General features: G+C 43.3%; 1 protein-coding gene and 1 long non-coding RNA gene across 29 annotated transcripts in view; one reads left to right on the top strand and one right to left on the bottom strand.

Moving 5' to 3' along the window:
• Positions 1-15,576, bottom strand: part of LOC308472839 — a 41,393-nt gene extending 25,817 nt beyond the window's left edge. Inside the window, exons 1-3 of the long non-coding RNA XR_013983760.1 lie at positions 15,436-15,576; positions 7,960-8,076; positions 3,293-3,405 (exon numbers count right to left, since the gene is read on the bottom strand). This is a non-coding gene — a long non-coding RNA (uncharacterized lncRNA). The remainder of the gene's footprint in view (positions 1-3,292; positions 3,406-7,959; positions 8,077-15,435) is intronic.
• The window catches only part of LOC308472756 (dystonin-like), a 306,554-nt gene that overhangs the window by 11,625 nt on the left and 271,270 nt on the right, over positions 1-23,659 (top strand). For 19 of the 28 annotated variants that reach the window (XM_080997848.1, XM_080997841.1, XM_080997871.1 and 16 more), the window contains 2 exons: positions 7,993-8,181; positions 16,063-16,270. In XM_080997848.1, the coding sequence (XP_080853974.1) occupies positions 7,993-8,181; positions 16,063-16,270 (397 nt within the window). Of the gene's footprint in view, positions 1-7,298; positions 7,400-7,992; positions 8,182-15,716; positions 15,846-16,062; positions 16,271-19,844; positions 20,024-23,659 lie in introns of those variants that run through there. The other 9 variants (XM_080997866.1, XM_080997865.1, XM_080997864.1 and 6 more) reach the window with 4 other exon arrangements.

Genomic DNA, 23,659 nt, shown 5'->3' with positions numbered 1-23,659 from the left:
TATGATTCAACATTGTTTCCCCATTAGTGCTCTGCTCTCAGTGGATTTCACTGTGAGGACGTCAGGGTCACAAGGTCTGATGAGAAAACCATTTTGAAGGAGGTACGCTGCTTCCCAGCACTGTACTATATTGTAGCTGTCTGAATGAACAGGATATCAACAATCAATGCAGCACCTAAAGAAGATTAACACTATTGGGTATTAGTTCTGTTTTGTAGATTGGTTTTCCTTTGACTCGGCATGCAACAATGCATCATAAATACGGCTATGGCTATGGGTCCCCCCCCATAAGAGTAGAATAGTGCCATGTCTCAGGAGAACAGTGTTCTATTAGTAAAAGAGTACTAGATTATTATTAGTAAAGGTAAAGGGACCCCTGACCATTAGCTCCAGTTGTGGCCGACTCTGGGGTTGCGGCGCTCATCTCGCTTTATTGGCCAAGGGAGCTGGCGTACAGCTTCCGGGTTATGTGGCCAGCATGACTAAGCCGCTTCTGGCGAACCAGAGCAGCGCACGGAAACGCCGTTTACCTTCCCGCTGAAGCGGTACCTATTTTCGAACTGCTAGGTGGGCAGGAGCTGGGACAGAGCAACGGGAGCTCACCCCGTTGTGGGGATTCGAACCGCCGACCTTCTGATTGGCAAGTCCTAGGCTCTGTGGTTTAACCCACAGCGCCACCCCGTTAAGGCAGTACGCAGTATCAGTCCTGAAGGCAGGCTTAAAGACTTAAAGTTGCAAATAGCAACATGTGGATTTACCCCATGTGGGGGGCAATCCCTGTGTTGCTGTTGACTGCAAGCCAACAGAGCAGTCCTAGCTGGAAGCAGATGAAAGGAGGAAGAGGGGGGGGGAAAGGGAGGGAGTGCTGCGTGACCCGTCCTTTTGTTACCTGGACAGGTAAAGTCATGCCCACCTCTGGTCACATGCAAGGGGAAGGATGCTCCAGGCCAGGAGGAACAGGAGGTTTCGACTGGCTGAAGTTGGACCAAACATTTCCTTGAATGTCCACTCTAGCATTACAAGGAATGTTGTACTTGTCTGCTACCTGTGGATCACATCCCACACTTTATAGCCGCAGTCACCACTGCCATGAGGTCCCAGAAGGATGTGGTCCTCGGACTTTGGTTCACTACTTCTGCCGTATGATGTTGCATTAAGCAATCTGCATCAGGGAGGAGGAGGTTTTTCATACAGAGCAGTGGTGGGAAACCTTTGGCCCTCCAGATGTTGCACAATTCCCATCATCCCAACCACTGGCCATTCAGCAACATCTGGAGAGCCAAAGCCAGTCACAGAGTGAGCATACAGTCTGTTCTAGCACCTCAAGACTCTACTGTCCCCATTCTTATCTCATTTGGCTATAAGTGGAAGCAGAGGCTTAATTAAAATGGATTGGGAATGCCAGTTATATTTGCTGAATTTAGTATAGGGCAGGGTTAGGATGGAATTAACTCTGGAACCAAAGGGCTAACCTTTGTGCAGGAGGAGCTAATCCCCTTGCGACAGCACTGTGCTGGGAGAACCTGCTGTTGCCACATTCTCCTATTACAGCTATTAAAGTCACAGAATCCCCAGCCTGAGGAAGGCTGAGCTATGGAACTCCTTGCCACAAGGAAAACACTGTAGCACAGAATTTAGCAACTAGAGATGGGTTGGAGGTCAGCAGAAAACGTTATCAGGAATTTCCAAGTAATTATGCCAAACTCTGCCTCCATCTGCCACCATTTTGTGACTAGAAGGCCTCAGTCACTTTTAGCTGTCTCAAATTTTTAGTGCTTCCTGCACTCCTTTGCAGGTATATTCTCCAGTAATGTATGTATACTCAGTAGTGAAAACTTTGTTAATGAATTTTTAAAAGTGTTAATTAGACGTTAATATTACAAATCCTCAAAATGGGAGACAGCCACAATCCTTGCTTAAACAGCCACTCAGACAACCTTAACTTTGGCCTATAATACGAGCTATAAAAAAAGGTAACTCTTCAGATATTATCAAGGTTGTCAAAAGCATGTTTTAGATGTAATCTAACTTAATTTTGTAGAAAGGTTGTCTTTTTATTAAAGTGTTACGTCTGATAGTTTTAGGATTAGCCAAACTTTGCATTTATGGAAAAAAATGAAGCATTGTTATTTTGCTGTCCATAAAGTTTGGGCTTTGGTTCTTTAATTATTTTAATAGCAACTCTGTAATAATTCAAATAGTCTTTTAGTAGTCAGTAACTGAAGGCCCGTGCAATTTGTGTACTATATATAAATATGCATAGGCATTGTCAATAACTTTTTAAAAAAGAAACAGCGAACTATTGTGTCTTCCAAAATTGTGTTCAAAGCAATAGAAAAATTGTTGCAATGCTTAGATCCATATGCAACTTTTAGCTGCTAGACTGGGTAATCTGAGGTAGAGTTGAAAAATAAAAATATTATGTTAGAGGAATAGGATATACAATAACTGGTAACTTGCTAGTATTTTTTATTTTGCTTATTTTGGAAGAATTAGAATAATATATTGGGAAAGAAAAACGTGTGCATGGGAGAAACAAAAGACATAGTGCCTTTTCTCTGTCTGTGGGTCAGAAATAATTCATGTGGAGAATACCAGTTTTAGAGATTATTAGACATTGCCCCCCCCTTGCTGCCTCTTGAAAAAGAGGCACTGAAAAAAGATTTCCTTTTCCTTTGATTCACTCACAGTGTGGGGACTTGGGACTAGGTTTACTTGCAAGTGGTATTGTTTGTGCAAACAATGCACTTCACTTACCTTATCTACATGACAGAATTTCCTCGGGGAACCTGTGGAGATATACAGTGGTACCTCGGGTTACATACACTTCAGGTTACATACGCTTCAGGTTACAGACTCCGCTAACCCAGAAATAGTGTTTCAGGTTAAGAACTTTGCTTCAGGATAAGAACAGAAATTGTGCTCTGGCGGCGCGGCAGCAGCGGGAAGCCCCACTAGCTAAAGTGGTGCTTCAGGTTAAGAACAGTTTCAGGTTAAGAATGGACCTCCGGAACGAATTAAGTACTTAACCTGAGGTACCACTGTAGTTCTCTGATAGGCGAGCTATAAATTTCTAACAAATTATTTTCACCACCCTCACTAAACCACAATTCCCAGGATTATTTGGCAGACGCCATGACAGGTAAACTAGTATAAAACTAATAGGTGTTTATTATAATGTAATCATACATTACATTATAATGTTTTGCTAGTTCATATATTTAAAATCTTCTCAGCTGTAGTTTCTATCCATTGGACTCTTCCCATATAAAGCTGTAAGAGGTTTGCTTACTTCTGGATATGTGTGATTGCTGAGTTTCTAGTTTCCATTAGGCAGATGCTGCGCCTAATACAGTACTCCTTTTGGTTGATGGTGGTCCTAATGGAGACAAAACAGCACCATTCCTGCAGAAGAGAGAGGTATCAGCAGGTTTGGGGAGCCCCAAGGTTTGTAGAAGTAAAAAAAAGAAAAAAAGTTTAGAAATAAGAGCTGGGCATAATGTCATTTATGTATGTATTCAATACATGTCCCCCTTTAAAAAAAATCCCTGGGTACACATCCTAGTGAAATGTGCTGTCCACACCAGCATACCTCTGTTTTTGACTAGAATGACTAGCAGCCATGTGGGGGAACAAATTGGCTGTACCAAAACCTCATTTTTGTTTTCAAAATGCAGGGATATCCTAGAGTAGAGTAACATGACTCGGCATGCTTTAGAAAAACCAAAAGGGTAGTATCAGAACTCTTTATGTTGAAAAACCATAACAAAGTAAGGCAGCTTTGGGTTGGAAGTAGACCATTTAAACTAAACTATATTAGCAGGCATTCTGCAGAATTATTCGGACCCTGTATTGACTTTAAATGTAACGTTTACCACCTAGGCTTATACCTTGCCAAAGCCAGTGACTGAAATAATGCATGATCCTCAAATTTAAATTATTCTGTGTTAAGGTAACATTAATTCAGTTCAAAGAGGCTGGGATTCTTTCAGACAGTGAAATCAAGCTCCACTTCCTAAAACTTGAGGCAGTATAGATATGCACTGTAGTTTTTGAAAATCAAAACTTAGAGAAATTAGTAATCATTTCCAGTCTTGCAGCCAGCCCATAAAATCTCTAGTTGCAGCCTAATTTGATTAGAAGCAACCCTCACGATATTTCTAAAATGCAGAAAAGGTTGTGTTGGAAAAGATACTGGCTTTAGAGTTAAGATGGAAATACACTGGCATCTGGCACTATGATAATCTCATACTCAAATTCTCAAGGATAGAATGTGTATTTTCTTGAACTGAGCCAGAAACTAAGATCAGTTTTGTTTCCATATAAATAGCAGGTGGAAACATGAGTGTAGGGGGGCAGCTCCCCCTAAATAAGTAAAAATAAATACAAATCAATTTTTGGTTCTGCCCCCAAAAAACAAAAGCCTGCACCCTACCAAAAATCGTGGCTACGCCCATGGATGGAAATGTTAGAAATTTAGCTTTATACTGATGTTAGTTTGGGCCTTGGTTATAGATGTTGCTTTTAATATGTAAATAGGTATTTTAAAAACAGAAGCATAAAGATTGGTGTCCCTATTTTACACTCTTGCAGTGCAATCCTATACATGATTACTCAGAAATAAGTCCCATTGTGCTTAGCGATACTTACTGCTGCATAAGGATGCCTAGGATTGAAACCTTAGGTTCATGGTAGGGGCTTTCATGAGCCCAGTGTGATTCTTTTTCTTGGAACAGCTGGTCCTTGTTCCACATGGCAAGTACTTTGGTACCTGGTCTCAGGTTCAAAGCAGTTTGCTATGTAGCATGGGAGCAAGGTAGCTGAGCTGCTATTCAAAGGTTCAAAGAGTTAGTTTAATTGGATCCTGTCATAATTTTATGTGAATTTTTGGTACATTGCAGCAGAATGCAAACACAGCATTTTACAGATATAGAATTTGCTTCCAGGAAAATTTCTCTTTTGTGGGTACTTGTATAGCTTCATGTTCTGCATTTTATTCAGTTGAATCAAGCATCACGTATCTCTTGCTATTTCAGGCTGTGGTTTAAGTAGTTTGTGTTGTGCAAGAGAAAATCCCTTACAGGAGGTCAGAGCTTCCTTTTGATGTTTCCTAGTGCCAAAGAGGCGAATTTTTGCTCAGCTCAAAAAGCAACTTGTCCTTTCAGTAGTTGGAGTACTAAAAACATGTTTTTCAAAAAGCTCTTTTTGTGCAGCTAGGTCTCCTATGCATGTATATATGACTTAAGGGTGTTTCAAGACATCTGCTTTTCCCAGCTACAGTAGTGCTTTTGTAGGTAACTGACATTCTGATATGCAAGTATTCACATGCTGGATGACAGCTGTGCCAACCCCTGGGTGGATTACTGCTAGTCAAAAAGTTACTAGCTGGATCAGCACCCATGTCAGGGGACAGCAACCATTGTATTAAAACTCCTCTGTGTGGTTTTTCCCGTTTTGCTTCCGGGTTTGTGGCTACTGCTGTGGGGAGATCTGACATATGATACCTCAAGGCTACACCCTACAGATTGGTGTACCACCTATGCTACACTGTTTACAGGCACTAATTGTGGATAATTATGTACAGGCATGTCTGCGTAAATTAATAGTTTTACAGCACAGGTTGATACAGAAATAAGCTCCACAGAGGTTAAGGCAACCTTCTGCTAGGCAAGTGTGTTTAGGACTGCAGCCATAATTCTGCATATCTTAAAAATTTACTATTTAGGGTTCTGCAGTACAAGCTGCAATTGGCGAGAAAAGTACCCTATGTTGTTGAGTACATGGCACATATTGCTATTCTACTTGCCTATAACAAGCCCTAACCATCCTTGCTGCTGTAAATCACCATCATAATGTGATGGTTTTAGAGACACAATGCCAGTGTAATTGTTCTTAGGATATGACAGCTCTTTGCCCTCTTCAGATATATACATGCACACCCAAATCATCTTGCATTAAAAAAATATTGTTATTATTTATTGCACTTATTAGTTGCTTTAAAAAAAGAAGTAACTCAAAGTGATTTACAAAATAGTACAAATATTAGAACCAGTATAAAGCTAAAACAAAATAAAAACATGAAAAACAGGCAGATCTATCACATCCTACCCACAGAAAGAGGCCACAGATACCTAAAATTCTCCAAATGAGGGGCCAAGGCCCTGGGCAAAAAGAAATGTCCTTGCCTGGTGTCCACAAGTAGATAGTGAAGGTACCAGGCATGCTTCTCTGGGGACAGCATTCTATATGTGGATTGCTACCACTGAAAAGGTTTGTTCTCATGTCGCCACCCTTAGGGCCTCCCTCAGAGGGGATATACAGAGAAGGGCCTCAGATACTGAATTCAGGGTCTAGGTTGGTTCATGTGAGGAGAGGCAGTCCTTGAGAGATGGGGGTCCTGAGCCACAAATGCTCAACGGCTTCATCAAGAGTGTTGGCATATTAGCTTTGATGGCGGCTGCTGTCCTAACTCAGCAGCTGCTAGACAACACTGAGTAGCCTGCTGTACAAGCGTTTGGCTCCTGTGTTTTTCTGATGCAATTACAGGCTATTTCTATGTCTGCATCATCTCAAACCTATTGCTGAAGCCATTGTTTTCCATTCAGGCAGAAAATTCACTACACAAATGAGTCAGGGCATAAACATTTAGGATCCAATATCCTGTACCGAGTTTGCTGGGAGTAAACCCCATTAAACTGAATGGGACTTAGGTTTGTGTAAACATGTACAGGGTTGTCCTGTAAGTAGGCTAAAGTCAATTGCATTATGCTGTTAGCTTGCTTCATCCTCATGTGTACTACTCACTTGAAACCAGGACCTTATTCCTCGTAGCACATCATAATCCTATCCAATTGTGAAGTCATAAGTAGAAGATTATGACTTTGAGTGAAGAGCAAGAGTCAGCATTAGAAGCAGATGAAGTCTTAAAGCTACAACGATCTTACCCGTTGTCATATATTTTTTGTCCACTAAGAAATGGGAAGTCCATACCTGTATAATTTTCTGTGTTACAGTATTTAAGCACAGTACTTTGTCAATTATTTTCTGAGGGACATCCATTCATTTTTTAAAATGAAAATAGTAAATTGTTAGCCTGGAAACTTGGAGGCTAAATTATTCCTTAAAGATACAGCCACACACTTAAATCCCTCTTTGGCACGTATCTCTGAGCACTTTGAGAGCTGCTTAACTTCTTACAGATGCTCTGTCTGATGTTCTATCTCAGGTGTAGGGAACCTCAGGTCCAAATGCCAAATATGGCCATCTACCCCCTCTAGCCCTTCTTTGCACCCTGAGTGAGTGTTTTTGCCTGGCTGGAATAATGCCTTTTGCTTGTCTGGATGTAGGATATAGAGGGGTGTCTGAGTATGCTCAGGCTCAACTACTCAGTAGTGACAAGGTATAATTTATATTTGTTGCTGTGCCCATTTTTGCCTACCTACGGCATGTGGCTTTGGAAGGTTGTCTAGAAAGGAATGTTTCCCTTTACTTTTCTTTCCCATTAGGAATTTCCTTACTAACATTCATCCGAGTGAAATGATGCTTAAAAATAAATCAATTACAGTCCTACCTTGGTTGTCAAACGTCTTGGTACTTGTCTGTTATGGCTCCTGAATGCCGCAAAGTGTTCCAGTTAGCGAACGTTCTTTGGAAGCCGAACGCCTGATGTGGCTTCCATGGCCTTCAATTGAGTGCAGGAAGCTCCTGCAGCCAGTCGGAAGCCGTGCCTTGGTTTTCAGATGTTTTTGGAAGTCAGGTGGACTTCCGGAAAGGATTCTGTTTGACAACCAAAGTACGACTGTACAGGAAAAGAAACAGCATGAAAAGGGGGACATGAAGGGTTTAATGAGAATACTTGTCAGTAGTTTGCCAATATTTAAAATGCTGATAGAACCAATAGTTCTACCTTGTATAAATAATATTTCTGTGACATCGAAGAGCGAAAGAAGCACCACACACCTTATTAACATACTTTTGTGTTTTTTCCGACAGGGTTTTAGACCAAGTCCCCGCCACATTAGAAGACGTGTCGTGCCTCGCCTTGAAGAAACGCAGCCCCTGGTAGAAGTGCATCAGCTGAGTGAGCAGGAAACATCGGTTAAGAAAAGGAAGATCAAGAAAAGCAGCAGAGTCCAGCCAGAATTCTACCATTCTGTTCAAGTCACACCAACTCGAAAGCCAGTAAGTTTTCTTTCTGTTCTCAGTACAGTGATCTTCAAAATACATTGTGTAGACTGCAGTTAGCCTGGATCTGTCAGATTTAGGCAGTGCAGGAATAAGAAGCCCTAAACCTGATAGCATCTCAGGTCGGATCCTCTCCCCACTAACATGCAATCTTGGAACCGTACAGCTAAGTCCCTGTGGCAGCAGAGTAGGTCAATGAAAAAGGGGAGGCATCAGTGAGGTGCTTTCCAGGATAAACAGGTGCCCCCAGTCCCCTGTATAAAAGCCAGGCTGCCAATATGTGCATGTACGGACATAGGAAGCTGCCTTATATTGAGTCAGACGGTCAGTCCACCTAGCTCTACACTTGCTGAGGGAAGGCAAACCAAAAAAGAGGAGGCATTTTTCAAGAATGATAAAAGTGAAAATAAAACAAAGAGGTCTGGGGGTTTTTTTTAGCTCAGCTCTAGACATTACACTGCACTGGATTAGCAGTTTAGTTTCATTTTCAAATTGAGATTATCAATTCAAAATAAAAAAAGATAAACTCTCGTGAAAGAAAGGATGTTTTTATGAAGGCTTGTAAAGAGCCACTCACCGCCTTACCTGCTGTGAATAGGATCTGCTAGACTAGTTAAAGTCTCCTGTTCCCCACAGTGGCAAGCCAGCTAGATGCTCTATTTTGTTTCTTATCCATTTTTCAATATTCCTTTAAAAAATTCTGTTCTCATCCCACTGGCCTCTGCTGGGTATAAAGAAACCCTGACCTTGCGTGGAAAGAACTATTGATTAGCTACCCCTGATTGCCAGCACAAGGAGCAAACTAAACGGAGATGTCGAATGAAGGGTCTAACAATATGAAATCTGCGCAAATAGCTTTCATGCGCTATAGACAAGGGTCAGCTGAGTCACTCCAGTGCTGCACAGCTTGTGACTGAAGGGGCACAACAGTGAAATGAAACAGGCAGGTGGTAATCTTATTGTGTACGTCAGTGCTTTTTAGTCATCCTTCCTTGACACTTTACGTAAAACATGCTGTTAAGACCTGGTTTATGAGAGCAGGGTCCTTGGACGTTGTCAAATGCCTCAAATTATATTTTTGTGTGTGGGACTGCTGCGGCAACCACCAATTTTTTTTAATATCGTAATCTCCTTTAAGTTGTGCCAGAATCTTGCTTCCTAAATTCCATGTGTCAAAACCTCGCTTCCCGAAGGCCACACATTGTGCATGTGGTATAAGAAATATATAAAAAAAGCTTGAGATTCAGTCTGAATTTTCATTCCTTTTATTTTAATTTAGTACTCCTTTTTTGGGGGGGGGTAGTTTTAAAAAATGTAGGATTTAGAAACTCCTTTACTTTATAACACCTATATGGAAATCAACATCTAGCTAAATTTGATGTTTTACAAGAACAAATCAGTTATCCCTTGTCTCCCCACCACACACCTATCCTTATAGCAACATTTATGTAGGTTGCAATCCAAACCCCTTTGGCACTAGGTTGTGGAGGGGGGAGTTGGACTGGGTGGCGATGTCCTTTCACCCAGCCCTCTCAGCCACTGCCAGCAAAGAGCTCTCCATTCTGTCTGCAGAATGTGTGTGCAGGTTGTGAAATATCTGCAGGTGGTAGTGCTCCTGTTGTGATCAGGCCATGATCTTCTGGTGGCTCCCAGAAGAGTTTGGATTTGATATCCCGCTTTATCAGTACTCGAAGGAGTCTCAAAGCGGCTAACACTCTCCTTTCCCTTCCTCCTCCACAACAAACACTCTGTGAGGTGAGTGGGGCTGAGAGACTTCAGAGAAGTGTGACTAGCCCAAGGTCACCCAGCAGCTGCATGTGGAGGAGCGGGGAAGCGAACCCGGTTCACCAGGTTACGAGTCTACCGCTCTTAACTAGTACACCACACACCAGACCACCAGTTGAAGACCAGTGGTGTAGGCAGTGCTGAGCCAGATTGACTGTTGGTCTGACTTTATATAAGGGAACTCCCTCTGTTCCTCCATGAGTAGCAGATACTTTCCAGTAGTGTAGGAACAAGAGAGTACAAAAAGCAAATATCAGCTAAGCGCCTACTGTTATTATGATTCTTCATCACATACTCAACAAGTCTTTGTCTCATAAACGCAAAAAGCTTGGAGCTCAGTCACAGATGTTTCCCTTTCCTGCATAACTCCTTGAAGTAATGGGTGGATAGTATAATATTCTATTATGTCACGTAAACTGTTTCTATCAAAACAGGAAGAGGAGCCCTTTATATTTAGTCACTATATACAGTAACCATGCGTATAAACGATTTTACAGACAAAAATACTCTAGGGCCTAATTGTTGGACATGTTCTTTCTCAGTGTTGAACTTTGAACTACTATTATTCAACAAATGAAAATGCTTTCAGGACTAATTTCATATTTTGTAACAATTTTTCACCACAATTGTAAAAGTGGTGGTGGTGGGGAAATCAAGATTAAAGCAGTTTTCAGGAAAGTCTTTAGCATGTACTTTGGAGTATTGAGTAATGAAAATGATGTTACAAAAAAACAGTAAATGATAAATACGTTTTGCTTCCTGAAACATTCAATTATAGAACCCCACCTAATAAATATTTATTTTTAGGAAAATGGAGAATAACTGGGGAAACTCAATTTATTTGTTTCCCTCCTGTATTCAAAATAAGAGGTTATGAGAAGGTTTGCTTCATATACAGTTAGGAAGACACTTTCAGATATCTCTCTCTTTCTTTATACTTGGAAATATCACTGATGTAGACATTAGACTACTTATTAACTTCTGAAAACCTGGCTGATCCCTGAACTTCTTTCTTTGTGAAAGCAAACTAGCTCAACTTAGTAACAAAACAGGAAAACAAATAACAGTGATTCCACTGGAAATCAGTGGTTGTCATGCTACCTGGCTTTTGTCTTCTGGGTTTCTGGGGGTTTTCCTGTTGTTATTCTGTCTCTCACAGCTACAATAAACCTACCATTACAATTATGGACTGGTCATTTCTTCGTCAGAGGGCAAACAGGCAAATTTAGCAGGGGATCAAATACTTCCCCCCCTCACTGTATTTAAATGTAAGGGACATTCAGTGATAGTTATTAAAAATATAACATGAGAGATACTACACTTACTTCCTTAACTGGGGTGCTAACTCTTTTTAGATGAAGAATTATGGAATGAGCTGGACCAGCTATTTGCATAACGATCCAATAAATAAATATTCAATGAAAAGTATATTATGCAGACATGACTCTGAGCTTCTGTAGCTTAACAGCTGTTTTACTATAGTCTTTTATTTCTCTGTTCAGCTTTCTAGCCACCAGAGGATGTTGTTTGTACTAAATAATAAATAGCTGAGGTCAGATATCTCCAGTAGAGGGAAGTGGTACACCAGCTACTGCAATATACTATCAGTTCTGTTCATTCCTGGATTTCTTTAATCTTTTCATGTATTCCTCTTGTCTGAATGATTTATTGCTGAGTCTGAAAATAAGCCCCGTGGTGCCATGATCAAAGCTGTGATGCTATCTTTATTTTGCCTTGAAATGATGAAAATGTACAATATTATGATTAGGGAATGGAAATGAATATTTAAGATTAGTATAGGAAATAAGTGACATTTACAGCTGAGCCCTTAAAATCCTAAACCTAATACACAAACACACATACACGTGTGCCAAAACTCAGCTGAAAATGCTTAATAAATTTGACAGCGAAATAGAAAGGAATATGCAGAGGGGGAAAACTACAAAAAGAAAACATCTACACAATGTCTACCAAGATGATAAAGGTATTTTATTTTAACAATCCATATAATTAAAAAAAGGATAGTGGAACTGTATAACTGTATACAGTACAATAGTCTAAATAGTCTAAAAATACCAGGAATATTTTTAAAAATACAAATTTGTTACTATCATTATTATAGCATTAATAGCTTCTAAAAATAACAAGGATCTTCCCGTGCTGTGGTTTCTCCCACCATGTTTTCTATTTCATTTCAAAGGGAAAAGTTATTGGTAGAGGCTCTCCAGTTCGTTTTTAGGAACATCAAACTAAATCTATTAATGGGATTCTATGGAGCCATCTCAATATAACTTGCCTTTCCCCTCCCCTCCCTAGAGGTTGTTTGGCAGACAAATTCCTTTAACTTCCTTGCATTTGAGCAAGGAGAGGAAATTCCTAAGTCATCTAATTCCTATGCTACATTTTGAATACTGAAAGCCCATGCAAGATGGCCCAATAGTATCACAGAATAAAGCATAAATTCCATTTATTTCTTGTACGGCATTTAATTACTACTAAGACTATTACTACGTCTGATTTATTTATTTATTTTAAATGTGGGAGACACACCTGTGGCCGTCAATATGTTGTTGGACCACATCTATTGTCATCTCTGACTTGACAATGCTAGCTGGGGCTGCTAGAGGGTCACTGGTTCCTCACTCAATATTACAAATTTCTACAGCCCATGATGCAGTCATAACATGATAAATGCAGCATACTAAATTTAAAGCAATAAAATCCCATAAAGCCACTGCTGAAACTAATTTAAAAAAAGAGAGAGTAACTTTGTTCATCAAAAGCCTGGCCAAGCAAAATTGTCATAAATTGACCTCTAATGTGTGGGTGTCAAACAAATATTTCTAGATTGCATGTTCTGTTTTGTGATTAGGGCATGATCATGGAAAAGGCCTTAGCTCTAGTTTTCAGCCACCTAACATTTGAAAGCAGATCTTCTGAAGATAATAATAATAATTTTATTATTTATATCCCACCCATCTGGCTGGGTTTCCCCAGCCACTCTGGGCGGCTTCCAGTACCTTTAAATCATAATAAAACGTCAAACATTAAAAACTACCTGATACAGGGCTGCCTTCAGATGTCTTCTAAAAGTTGTGTAGTTCTTTATCTCCATGACATCTGATGGGAGGGTATTCCACAGGGAGGGCACCACTGCCAAGAATGCCCTCTGCCTGGTTCCCTATAACTTCACTTCTTACAGTGACAAACCCTCCAAGTGTCCCTGTTTTCCAGGGACAACCCTGATTTAGAGGAGCTGTCCCTGTTTCTGATTTGATCCCAAAATGTCCTGCTTTTCCTTAGGATGTCCCTGTTTTCATTGGAGAATTGTTGGAGGGTATGGAGTTATTTGACTCCTGAGCTGTCTGAAGGCAATCCTGTATATGGAAGAGTTGCTTTTTAAAAATGTTTAATGTTTTATGATGTTTATATATATATTTGTTGGAAGCTGCCCAGAGTGGCTGGAACAACCCAGTAAGATGTGTGGAGTATAAATAGCAAAATAATCATTATGGAATTGGATGTCCCTATTTTCATTAGAGAAATGTTGGAGGATATGCAGTAAGGGAACCACCAGAAGACCCTTGGAGGAAAACCTCAGTGTTCGGGCTGAACAGTGGGGGTGGAGACGTTCCTTCATGTGTACTGGGCTGAGGCCCTTTAGGGCTTTAAAGATCAGCACCAACACTTTGAATTGTGCTTGGAAATGTACTGGGAGCCAGTGAAGATCCTTTCGACAGGTGTTATATGGTCCCAGCGACCACTCTGTCACCAGTCTAGCTGCCTCATTCTGAATTAGTTGTAGTTTCCAAGTCACCTTCAAAGGTAGCCCCACAAAGAGCACATTGCATGAAGAGCAGTCCAAGCAGGAGATAACCAGAGCATGCACCACGCAGGTGAGGCAGTCTGCAGGCAAGTATGGCCTCAGCTGGCGTACCAGATGGACCTGGTAGACTGCATCCTTGCACACAAAATTGACCTGTGCCTCCATGGACAGCTGAGTCCAAACTGACTCCCAGACTGCGCACCTGGTCCTTCAGGGGCACAGTTACACATTCAGGACCAGAGGGTCCCCCCACATGCTCACCCCGCCCCCAGTCCCCCTCAAAACAGTACTTCTGTCTCATCAGGATTAAACCTCAATCCATTAGTCACCAACCATCCTCCAACCGCCTCCAGGCACTCACACAGGACATTCACTGCCTTCACTGGTTCTGATTTAAATTAAAGGTAAAGGGACCCCTGGCCATTAGGTCCAGTCGTGGCCGACTCTGGGGTTGCGGCGCTCATCTTGCTTTATTGGCCGAGGGAGCCGGCGTACAGCTTCCAGGTCATGTGGCCAGCATGACTAAGCCGCTTCTGGCGAACCAGAGCAGCACACGGAAACGCCATTTACCTTCCCGCCGGAGTGGTACCTATTTATCTACTTGCACTTTGTCGTGCTTTTGAACTGCTAGTTTGGCAGGAGCAGGGACTGAGCAACGGGAGCTCACTCCTTCGCGGGGATTCAAACCGCCGACCTTCTGATCGGCAAGTCCTAGGCTCTGTGGTTTAACCCACAGCGCCACCCGCGTCCCTTTAAATGAAAGGTAGAGCTAGGTATAATATGAGAGAAGGTGAACCTGTATGGTAAATATTGTTTTAGCCCTTTTAATTGGCTTTACTGCACTGTATAATTTCTGTTGTGGCTTCCTATTAGGTCATCATTTTATGATGACGTCAGGGTAATCCGCCATGCTGCAAAAGCTGTTTGAAAGGGGAAATACATAGATGTGATAAGACATTTTCTAGCCATTTAAAAAATGGCTGCAATTTAGAGAATTTATATTGCAAACCATACTGGGAAGAACAACACAGGGTCAGTAATCATATGTCTCAAGCTTGGTACTTCTAAGATGACACAGCAGCTGCCGCCAAGATGACACAGCACAGGGGACCTAGAAGTAGCCTCTCTTTGATCGGCAAATGTAGGCATTGTTTGCTGATCAGGTGACAAACACATATCAGCGCCTCATAGTCATTTGTTTTGAAACTGATCCCCAAATAAAAAAATTAAGTTTGTCTCTCAACCTTGTGTTTCAAGAGGGCTGAGGAGGCCAGTATATTCCCCCCCCCCCATTTCCCCAGTTCTTTGTGCCTGCACTGCATCATTTCTTGTTTACATTCCTGGCTGGCTGGTTTAGAGCCCATGGGCAGCTGCTGCTACCTGCTCTGTGGCGACTGGAAAGTCTCTCGTCCAGCCTTTAAGGACAGTGTGTTTACTGAAGCGGCCTCTCGCCCAGCGAGCTTGTGCAACCCGCCCTTTGTGCTTTCCCTTGAGGAAAAGAGCAAATCTACATTTCCTGTCTCCCAAAGTCGTCGCGCTTTAGGAAGCCGGGAGCCCTCCAAACAAAACTGGGGAGCTCCAGAAAGAAGTTGCTCTACCACACAAGGAAGGAAGAAGGAAAAAGAGAAAGAGAGACTTACCAGGGCGTGGTTTCAGGAATATGAGCGCAACAGCAAAGCCCCAGCATCCTGGGTTTGCGATGGGGGTTGAATTTTCCTCACCCCACATTAATGATTGAACCAGCAGCCTAGGGGTGGTACATCTTTTCTTTTGCCGGGCGGGGGAGCCAAATGCTATTGATTTGTAGCCGGGAAGCGTGCTCTCTTTTTTTCAAAATCCATCTCTTCCCTGCTCCCCCCTCCTTTCTGGCTTTATTGTTGGGCAACTCCAGAGGAGCATTGTAAGCTGGTTGCCAGAACGCCAGGCCACTCGTCTCCCTGCCTAAATCTTCCCACATATGGGTTTTCACTAAGCCACCTCTCCAGATCTACCTGTGTGTTGCCGCTGTCTGTGAGATTTAAATACATGAGCAGCAATATAGACAACAATGGTGAGCAATCTATTCATTCGTGTATTAAAAATATAGATGTATCGACTGATCGGTGGGGAGGGAGGGAGGTTTCAGTTCCATCTGTTTCTGACTGATTTTCCTAGGGGGCGATCTAAACAGCAAAAGGATGTATTGCTTTATTTTGAGAGCAAAAATTGATTCTCTAGTCTCAGGTTTTTATTTTGCTTTTAATCTTCTTCCCCCCACCCTTCTCTAGAGCTCAGGAAACGCTTCCTACAGATGCTCCATGTCATCCTCTGCGGATTTTTCAGACGACGATGATTTCAGCCAGAAATCTGGTTCCCTGTCCCCAGCTCCGGGTGACACCCTGCCCTGGAACCTACCTAAACACGAGAGATCCAAGAGGAAAATTCAAGGAGGCTCTGTGTTGGATCCAGCTGAGAGAGCTGTGCTCAGAATCGCCGGTAAGACCAGGATGGAAATACATGGGAGATGGAGGGGGGGAGAGGAAGGGAGGGGGAGAGAGAGAGAGAGACTTGCATAGTACAGTAACTATGCTCACGTGTCCATATTATTGTGGGTTTATTTGTGCATTACAGAGAGTATAAACTGAGAGCTTTGTTTATTGCTTCTGTTATTTGCGTTTTTAAAAGCACACACACGAAACTCATGGTCCTCCATGCTGTATTTTCTAGTGTTGGTAGTGACTAAGTTTTTTGGCCTTGGTGTTTTTTTCTGGCTGGGTGGATTGCTGCATGTGTATGGAAGAAAATGCAGCTGCAATACGTGCAGGTGCGGGTGTTAAAATTGCATTGGAGGGTTGCGTAAGAGTGAAGAATATGACCATTTCGTATGGTGTGTGTAGCATAGCAAGGCTGCTGGTGAGATATAGGAACTTGAAGCATGCTTTAGAAAGGGTGCCATCCTCTGTACCCAGCAGTAAATGCAGACTTACTTCGGAGTAAACTTACAGAGGGCTGGTTTACAGAGTACTTCCAGGTTTGTTTGTTTGTTTGTTTTTATAATGGGTGGGTTTGCTTGAAAGTTGCTGAACTAATGTGGGATCACCAGAAGTCGGGTTTCTCTGACTGGTCTTGTTGTGTTTGACGCTAGCAGGGGTCACCGGGCTCCTGAATAATATAGGAGAGGCCCTGCTGGATGCTCTGTATAAGACAGAAGAGCATTTGATCTTCATTGGTTTTGAAATAGGTCAGGGAGTTTGCTTGGCCAACCCGGCTGCAAATTGAGAAGGAAGAGTAATATGATCCGGGAGAGAAAACGCGGTGCCTGTTGTGTCCGTGTTATTCGTAAAACCCCTCACAGGAATGAAAGCACGCAGCTCGTACATGCAGATAAAGCAGTTGTTTTGCAAAGACAAATCTACTTTGCAGCCCTCGCTAATGGGGTGCGCTGGGAAAAGCTTGGTGGAAGGGGCCACTTCAGACTGGCTATTTTATTTCTCAGAAAAGGGGGGGCGGGCTCACACCAATGTGGAAGCCCCACCCGGGAAGTTCTGCTGTCTTAGCCCGTGATTTATGGGTGACCTGAGACTGTCTGTGGCGTGAACAAAATGCACTTTGCACATGCACACGCGTCCTCCCACAGTCTTGGGCTGAGCTTCCGGTGCTTGCCACGATGACTGGACGAAGCCGGCGGGGACGCGGTGGCGCTTTTTGGAGCCCTCCCTCCAGGCTGCTCCTGTCTTGGCGATCACGGGAGCCGGGTTTTCGCCCGAGAGTTGTGCGCCTCTGCTTTCTGTGTTCGTGCGTGTTCGGTGCCTGGTTGCAGCTGGCGCTAAGGGAATCGCCGCATGATGCAGATCGAATCCTATTCCCATAGCAATCGAGCCGAACCCTTCCCCATTAGATTCTCAGTAACGCCGTGCGGGGGCGGAGGGTGGGATGGTTCAGAATGACAACGGGGAGCCGAACCCGAGACCGGCCGCGCCACGTGCCCCCGTCGGAAGTGATTGCGCCGTTTCCTCCCGTTCAGCCCCCCCCCTTTTGCTGCATGTCGCCTGTTTTGGTGTTGGGAGAGACGGGGTGGGGGCATGGAAAAGCCCCACTTGCTTCATCTCTAAGACACTACAGAGAGAGAGAGTCTGTGGGGCGAGGCAGGAAGGACCCATCCCGGTCTGCTGCGAGGCCGGAATGAAAAGGCTGGGTCGGTGAGCAAGCGGAGCGGGGACAAAACACACACATACATAGATACATGCCTGGCGCGCACGCGCAGCGATGGCTGCTGGCGGCAACAAAAACAGGGTGACCGGCGGTGACACCTGCAGCGACGGAGCGCCGCCCCTTGGCCTCTCGCCACCCCCCAGCTCTGGCGCAGTTGACTCTTGTTGCCCTTCGCCAGGCAGCCGAAAGCGCGCCGAAGGGCAGGAGGAATGGGGCACCGGTGGTGGACACTCCAGGAGCCTTTTTTCTGGGATGGGGAGGGATAGGAGGAGCGGTGGGACTTCGCCCCCCGCCCGTGGCCCTTCCTTGGGAAGCCAAGAGCTATTCGTAGCGGCAATGGCAACGTGCAATGCGCGTCTGCAGAGCGGGAGGGAGAGGGCGGCGCTGTGAGTGGGGAGGAGGAGGAGGAGGAGGCGGCTCTCCTCTCGCAGGTGATCCCGCCGCTGCTGCTGCTGCAATGAGGCTGTCTGGGCTCGGAAAGCGCCGGCTGGCCGGCGATGTGGGCGAAAGCCCCTTTGAGACGAAACCGCGGCCAAGCAGCCTCCTTGCTTTATTGTGCAGACAAAGCCGAGCAGGGAGTGGGGAGCGCAGCCAGGGAAGGCTATTCAGGAAGGTCACCAGACCAAGTGTTGGGGCGGAAGCCTCCCCTCCAACAAGGAGACAACCTCCAGAGCGCGAGCAGCCGCGTTGTAAGGGTCCGTTGTTGCTGCAGAAGCAGCAACAAAGGGACTTGTGGCACCTTGAAAAGTCAGATTCCGAGGGCTGAAAGCCCGGTCCAGAAGGGGAACAGAGAGTGCTGTACCTCCTTCCCACTCCTTCCAATGAAGTTGTAGTCTTTGGAAATGAGAAAGGGGGCCCGATTTCGAAAGCGCGGTCTGTCAAAAATGTGTGGGGCAGTTTATTGGGGGTGGGGGAGGAGAAGAAGGGTAAACGGTACAGGTTTACAAAAGCTCCCGCCCAAGCCAAGAACCTGGTGCCAAACGCTTGAACCGCATGGAGAGAGGGAGCAACGCAGGTTAATAAAGCTCACCAACACAGCCACGAGCTAGCTGGGAACCGCTAGATTGCAGCCCTGCATAACACGATGAAGCCGGGTCGATAGCGATTGTAGTATTTTTCGTGAGTTTTCACTCCAGACCAGCAGAAACTCTCGAAACATAAGAATCGCAGCGAAGGGATGGCGCTGATTTCAGGAGTGCCTTTTGATAGGACTTACTGTACTATAAAGGGGGACTTCAAAGGGCGAGCTCCGCAAAGCCCCTTACTTTTTAAAAGGTTAAATCGATCTTGCGCACACTGACTTGAGAGCAAGCCCCATTGAAGTCCATGGCACTTACTTGTGAGTAAGCACGCGTATGGTGGCACTGTGATTTCCCCCGCCCCCAGGAAAAGAGTGTGTTCCCGGCAGTTGAGGGAGACAAACGATTTACAGCGCAACTCTACGCGTCGTTTGCTCAGAAATGCAATTCTCCCAGTTGGCTCGCTCTCTGCTGGGTGCATAGGATTGCCTGAAAAAAGCAGGAGGGAAGGAGGCGAAAAGGTCCCGCGACTGAAAGGAGAATTTGGGAAGGGCGTGGGCGCGAAGACCCAGGAGCCCGTCCTAAGGGAGGGGAGGAAAGAAAAGCAGCCGGCGCCGGAGGTCACCTCCAGGGCCGGGTCTGTGGCATCCATGCCTTGCCTCCTTCCTCCGGTTCTCTTTCTCCGGCTGCTAGCTGGGAGCGCAGAGATTTGCTGCTAATGAAATCCGAGAGGGAGGAAGCCCTTTCTATTGGAGGGACACACGTGCTCCCACACCGCTCGGGGAGGGGGCATGGGCGTTTCCTCGGACAGCTTGCACGGCAACAGCCCCCTCCCTCCCTCCAGCCTTTTTGTGCCGCTCCCCAAGGCTGCTTCGCTGCCCGGCTCCTTGGAGGGAACTGATCAAGGCAGTGTCAAAAACTTCAACCATGGCTGGTTATCTCTCCCCTGCTGCTCACTTCTATACGGAGGAACAGGAGTACCTGCAGGCTTATGAAGATGTGCTGGAGAGATACAAAGGTACAGTGAAGCTTAAGTTGTGCCCCGGGGTAACCCGGGAGAGGGATTTACCGGTTGCAGTGCTGATGATCTGGAGCTTTGCCTTAAAATAGCTACTGGTGGCTGCGGTGGAACAGGTGGCAGAATCAGGTCCCTAAGACGTTTGGCTATTCAAGCCCATTAAATGGGGCTGTTAAAAGACAGTATGCTGACAGGGGAGGGTATAGGAACGCATTGAAGTCCGTTGTATCATGGGGGGGGCACTTATCCTGAAGCAAGGCTTTCTTTCTCTCCCTCCCGTTAAAGCGCTTTCCTCTCTGGGTGTGAGAATGCTGCTGATACCTCAATGAGATTACTGTATTCTAAGACCCTGCTGCCTGATGTTTTTGTGTAGGGCAAGATGTTTCACTCTTCATTTTGCGGCATAGGGCTGCATTCTGGATCGCTAAGAAACGACAGCAAAATATGGCTTGGAATATTTTGTTTCAAATAGCAGCTCAAAAATAAAAAAAGACGCATCAAAACTATTTCCTTTGCAGTATATATCTGTGCTGAGAATTCCATCCTGTTACGTCTCTCTGTCAACTGCTGTTAGGAGGATGACTTTGCATCTAGGCTAGGAGAACAGTATGAGGCCTTTTCCTCTATTTACTCAATGGAGACAGAAGTTTCTAGCCTCCATAAAATCCCAGTGGCTTCTTGTATCACATTAAAAATAAGTTTTATTATTATCTTATCGTGGGTGATATGGAAATGTACCTAAATCAGATTAGGCATCCATTTGGAATAAGGATTTCTTCATAGTAATGACCACAGCAGTTAGTAACTATTGAATGTATTTGTAGCTATAGCTTGGTTTTTACTGTGAAATCCAACATTTTGGCCACTAAATATATGTTGCATGTTTGCCACTTACTGTTGTTTGAGGAACAAGAGGATGTTATGAATTAGTGTTGATCTTATTTGCATAATTATTTGATTTAAATATTTGAAGTGATAACATGTCCCAGAGTTGACAAGGTTTTAGCTGATCTGTACCTGGGTTTTAATGGGGATGGCATAGTTACAATTCTTTTTATTTAATAATCTCATTCATTTCCACCTTTGGCGTTACAGGAAAATACCTTGCAACGTGATATTGCAGATTCTGTCTTATCCAGTTGTTGTAGCTTGGACTGAATCTGCCTTGCTTATAATTTATGTATCATTAAAAGGAATTTAATGATTCTTTTGTGTCTATAGCCAATTGCATAAGTGCAGCTATGGAGCATGTGCAATGTCCAGCAGTTAAAAAGCATTAGGCAACTATTAGCTGAGAACTGGTAGGCTGCCTTAAAGATGCTTATAGAAAGGAAGAAGAACAATTCTATTGTTGTGGCACTTCATTACAAGTACTTTTAAAATAAAATTATTGGCTATTTTTAAGACTGCTGGGATGAAGCTTTAAATCAAACCCGCTCTGCATTACCTATTTCTTCTAAATTTACACTACTACGCTTGATAATTTTTTAAGGTTTCCTTCCAACTCCAACCAATTTTCAGTAATGCCCAAATTCATAAAAATACTCCATGCCTGACCTTTTTTTCAGTTATTCTAATTTTTCTAGGTTTATGTTTTTAGGACCTGTGTTGACAGGATTGACATCCTGTGTAGTCTAACCATGTTCATTTGCATGTTTACTCAGAAGTAAGGATTCATTGTTTTCAATGAAACCTATTGCCAGATAAATTTGTATAGGATTCCAGTCTTGGTTGTGTAATCATAGTCCTATTGAAATGTGGAGTAGCCTTTAAACCCCCTAGTCTTGGAAAGCTTGAAACTGAGACTTGAACATACGCCAAGACACCATAGTGGACACAAGCTCTTGGCACATATCCACTACATGTCTAGAAATGCACCTTTTTTCTTCATGTTTACTATAAGAAACATTGCTGGAGCTTGCTGGTCCTGATGCAGCTGTAGTCATAGCAAACCAGTCACGCTGTAACCCTACTTTGCTGACCCTAAATACACATTATAATTAATATCAAAAGGCACATCCAACCAGTTCAATAGGAACTGGGTGAGTATTACAGTGTAGTTGGTTATATGTACCCCAGTGCACAGTCACACTGGATTTGGTGGTCTGGGCTCCAGATGTCCACTTGCACTGGGTCCAACCTAGTGTACCCAGTCTGCACACTGTGAAGTTGCTCTTAGATTTGAAAATTACCTGCTTTTATTTATCTGGATGTGCTCTGAAGGTGTTGCGATGTCCAAGAGGTACTTGGACTAGGTGCATTAAGTCTGAAATGTGAAATACAACAGAAGTTTTATGGTTATAGCATTGGAAAGAACAAGAAGTATCTAATCCAATTCTCAGTATATCACATTCAGTTCCTTTTTCCTTATGCCTGGCCTGCATAGCTCTTCAATTACTTTATTTGAGGACTTCTGAAGTGTTATATCCAGTCGCTGGGAAAAGAAACAACCTTTTGGACAGAGTATGGAAAAGAGTATGGAAAAACTGGCAAATTCATTGCAGAATAATATGTCCTTAAGCCAGTTAAGCTTTCCCATCAGAATATCAGTAGTATGACTTCACTACAGTGGCTTATCCTGATGACTTGTTTATGGGAGCTGATCTAATCTGAAAAGAATGACTACAATATATGCGGGGAATAGGGAGTGACATTTTGCATAGCTAGGGAATAAAGCCACGCTTGTGCTAACTTTCCTCATCAAATATTATATGCAGCTTCTGCATTGCAAGATGTAATCAGTTTTCTAAATTCCAACATTTTCCCCTTGGTTACAAAACACTCTTGGTTATTATCAGGGTGCCCAGTTATCTATGGCCCAGCTGTTGAATACTGTAACTAGCAGAGTCAGCTGTAGAAAATTCATTGCCGGTCTTGTGGGTGGGAATCACATGATGCTATGTATGATTAGTAGATCACAAGTGTTTTATTTAAAAACTTGTATATTAAAAAAGTATAAATTAGATCAATATTTTACCAAGGCAGGCAAATAAGATTTTGGATCAGCAACTTAGTTTAAGAGGCATCCACTGTGTGCAAACACATGCCTGTTAAGCATATCTCTAGCTGTGACCATAAATAAAGAAATGGCAACTGCTCAGCAAATATGAGAGCACAGAAGAGTTGTGAGCTACTGGAGAAGAGAGATGTATTCTAATTTGTGCATAAGACTGAGCTATTTGTTTTTGATTATTGTCTTGATCCTTTTGAAACTTCCATACACAGAAAATTTCTAAAGCTCTCAAATGCACTAACTCAGCTGATACAGAAATAATTATGAATGCAACCACTTATTCATGGATGAAAATCGCTTCTTTGTTGTTGTTTTTGCTCCTTCAGAAATGATCCACCGAGCTGCTTTTTGTGCGATGAAATGTCTTTTATATTATAAATCTGTGCCTTTAATTTTGTTTGTGATCTAGCATGAAAGTCACTGTCCAAGACTATACATACTTTGTGGTGTTCAACAAAGTCTTACTCAAAGTAAACTTATTGAAATTAATGGACTTAGCTTTGTCATGTTCATTGATTTCAGATAATACTCTTGAGTAAAACTTAGCTGAATACCAGCCAACACAATGTAACAAAATAATGTTGGAATACATTTCACTTAGTATCCCATTGATCCCAGCTAAT

The sequence above is a fragment of the Podarcis pityusensis genome, assembly GCF_964106645.2.
Source record: "Podarcis pityusensis genome assembly, chromosome: 3".
NCBI classification, from domain to species: Eukaryota; Metazoa; Chordata; class Lepidosauria; order Squamata; family Lacertidae; genus Podarcis; species Podarcis pityusensis.
The sequence above is the reverse complement of the archived record's forward strand: the minus strand, read 5'-3'. Positions and strand labels throughout refer to the sequence as shown.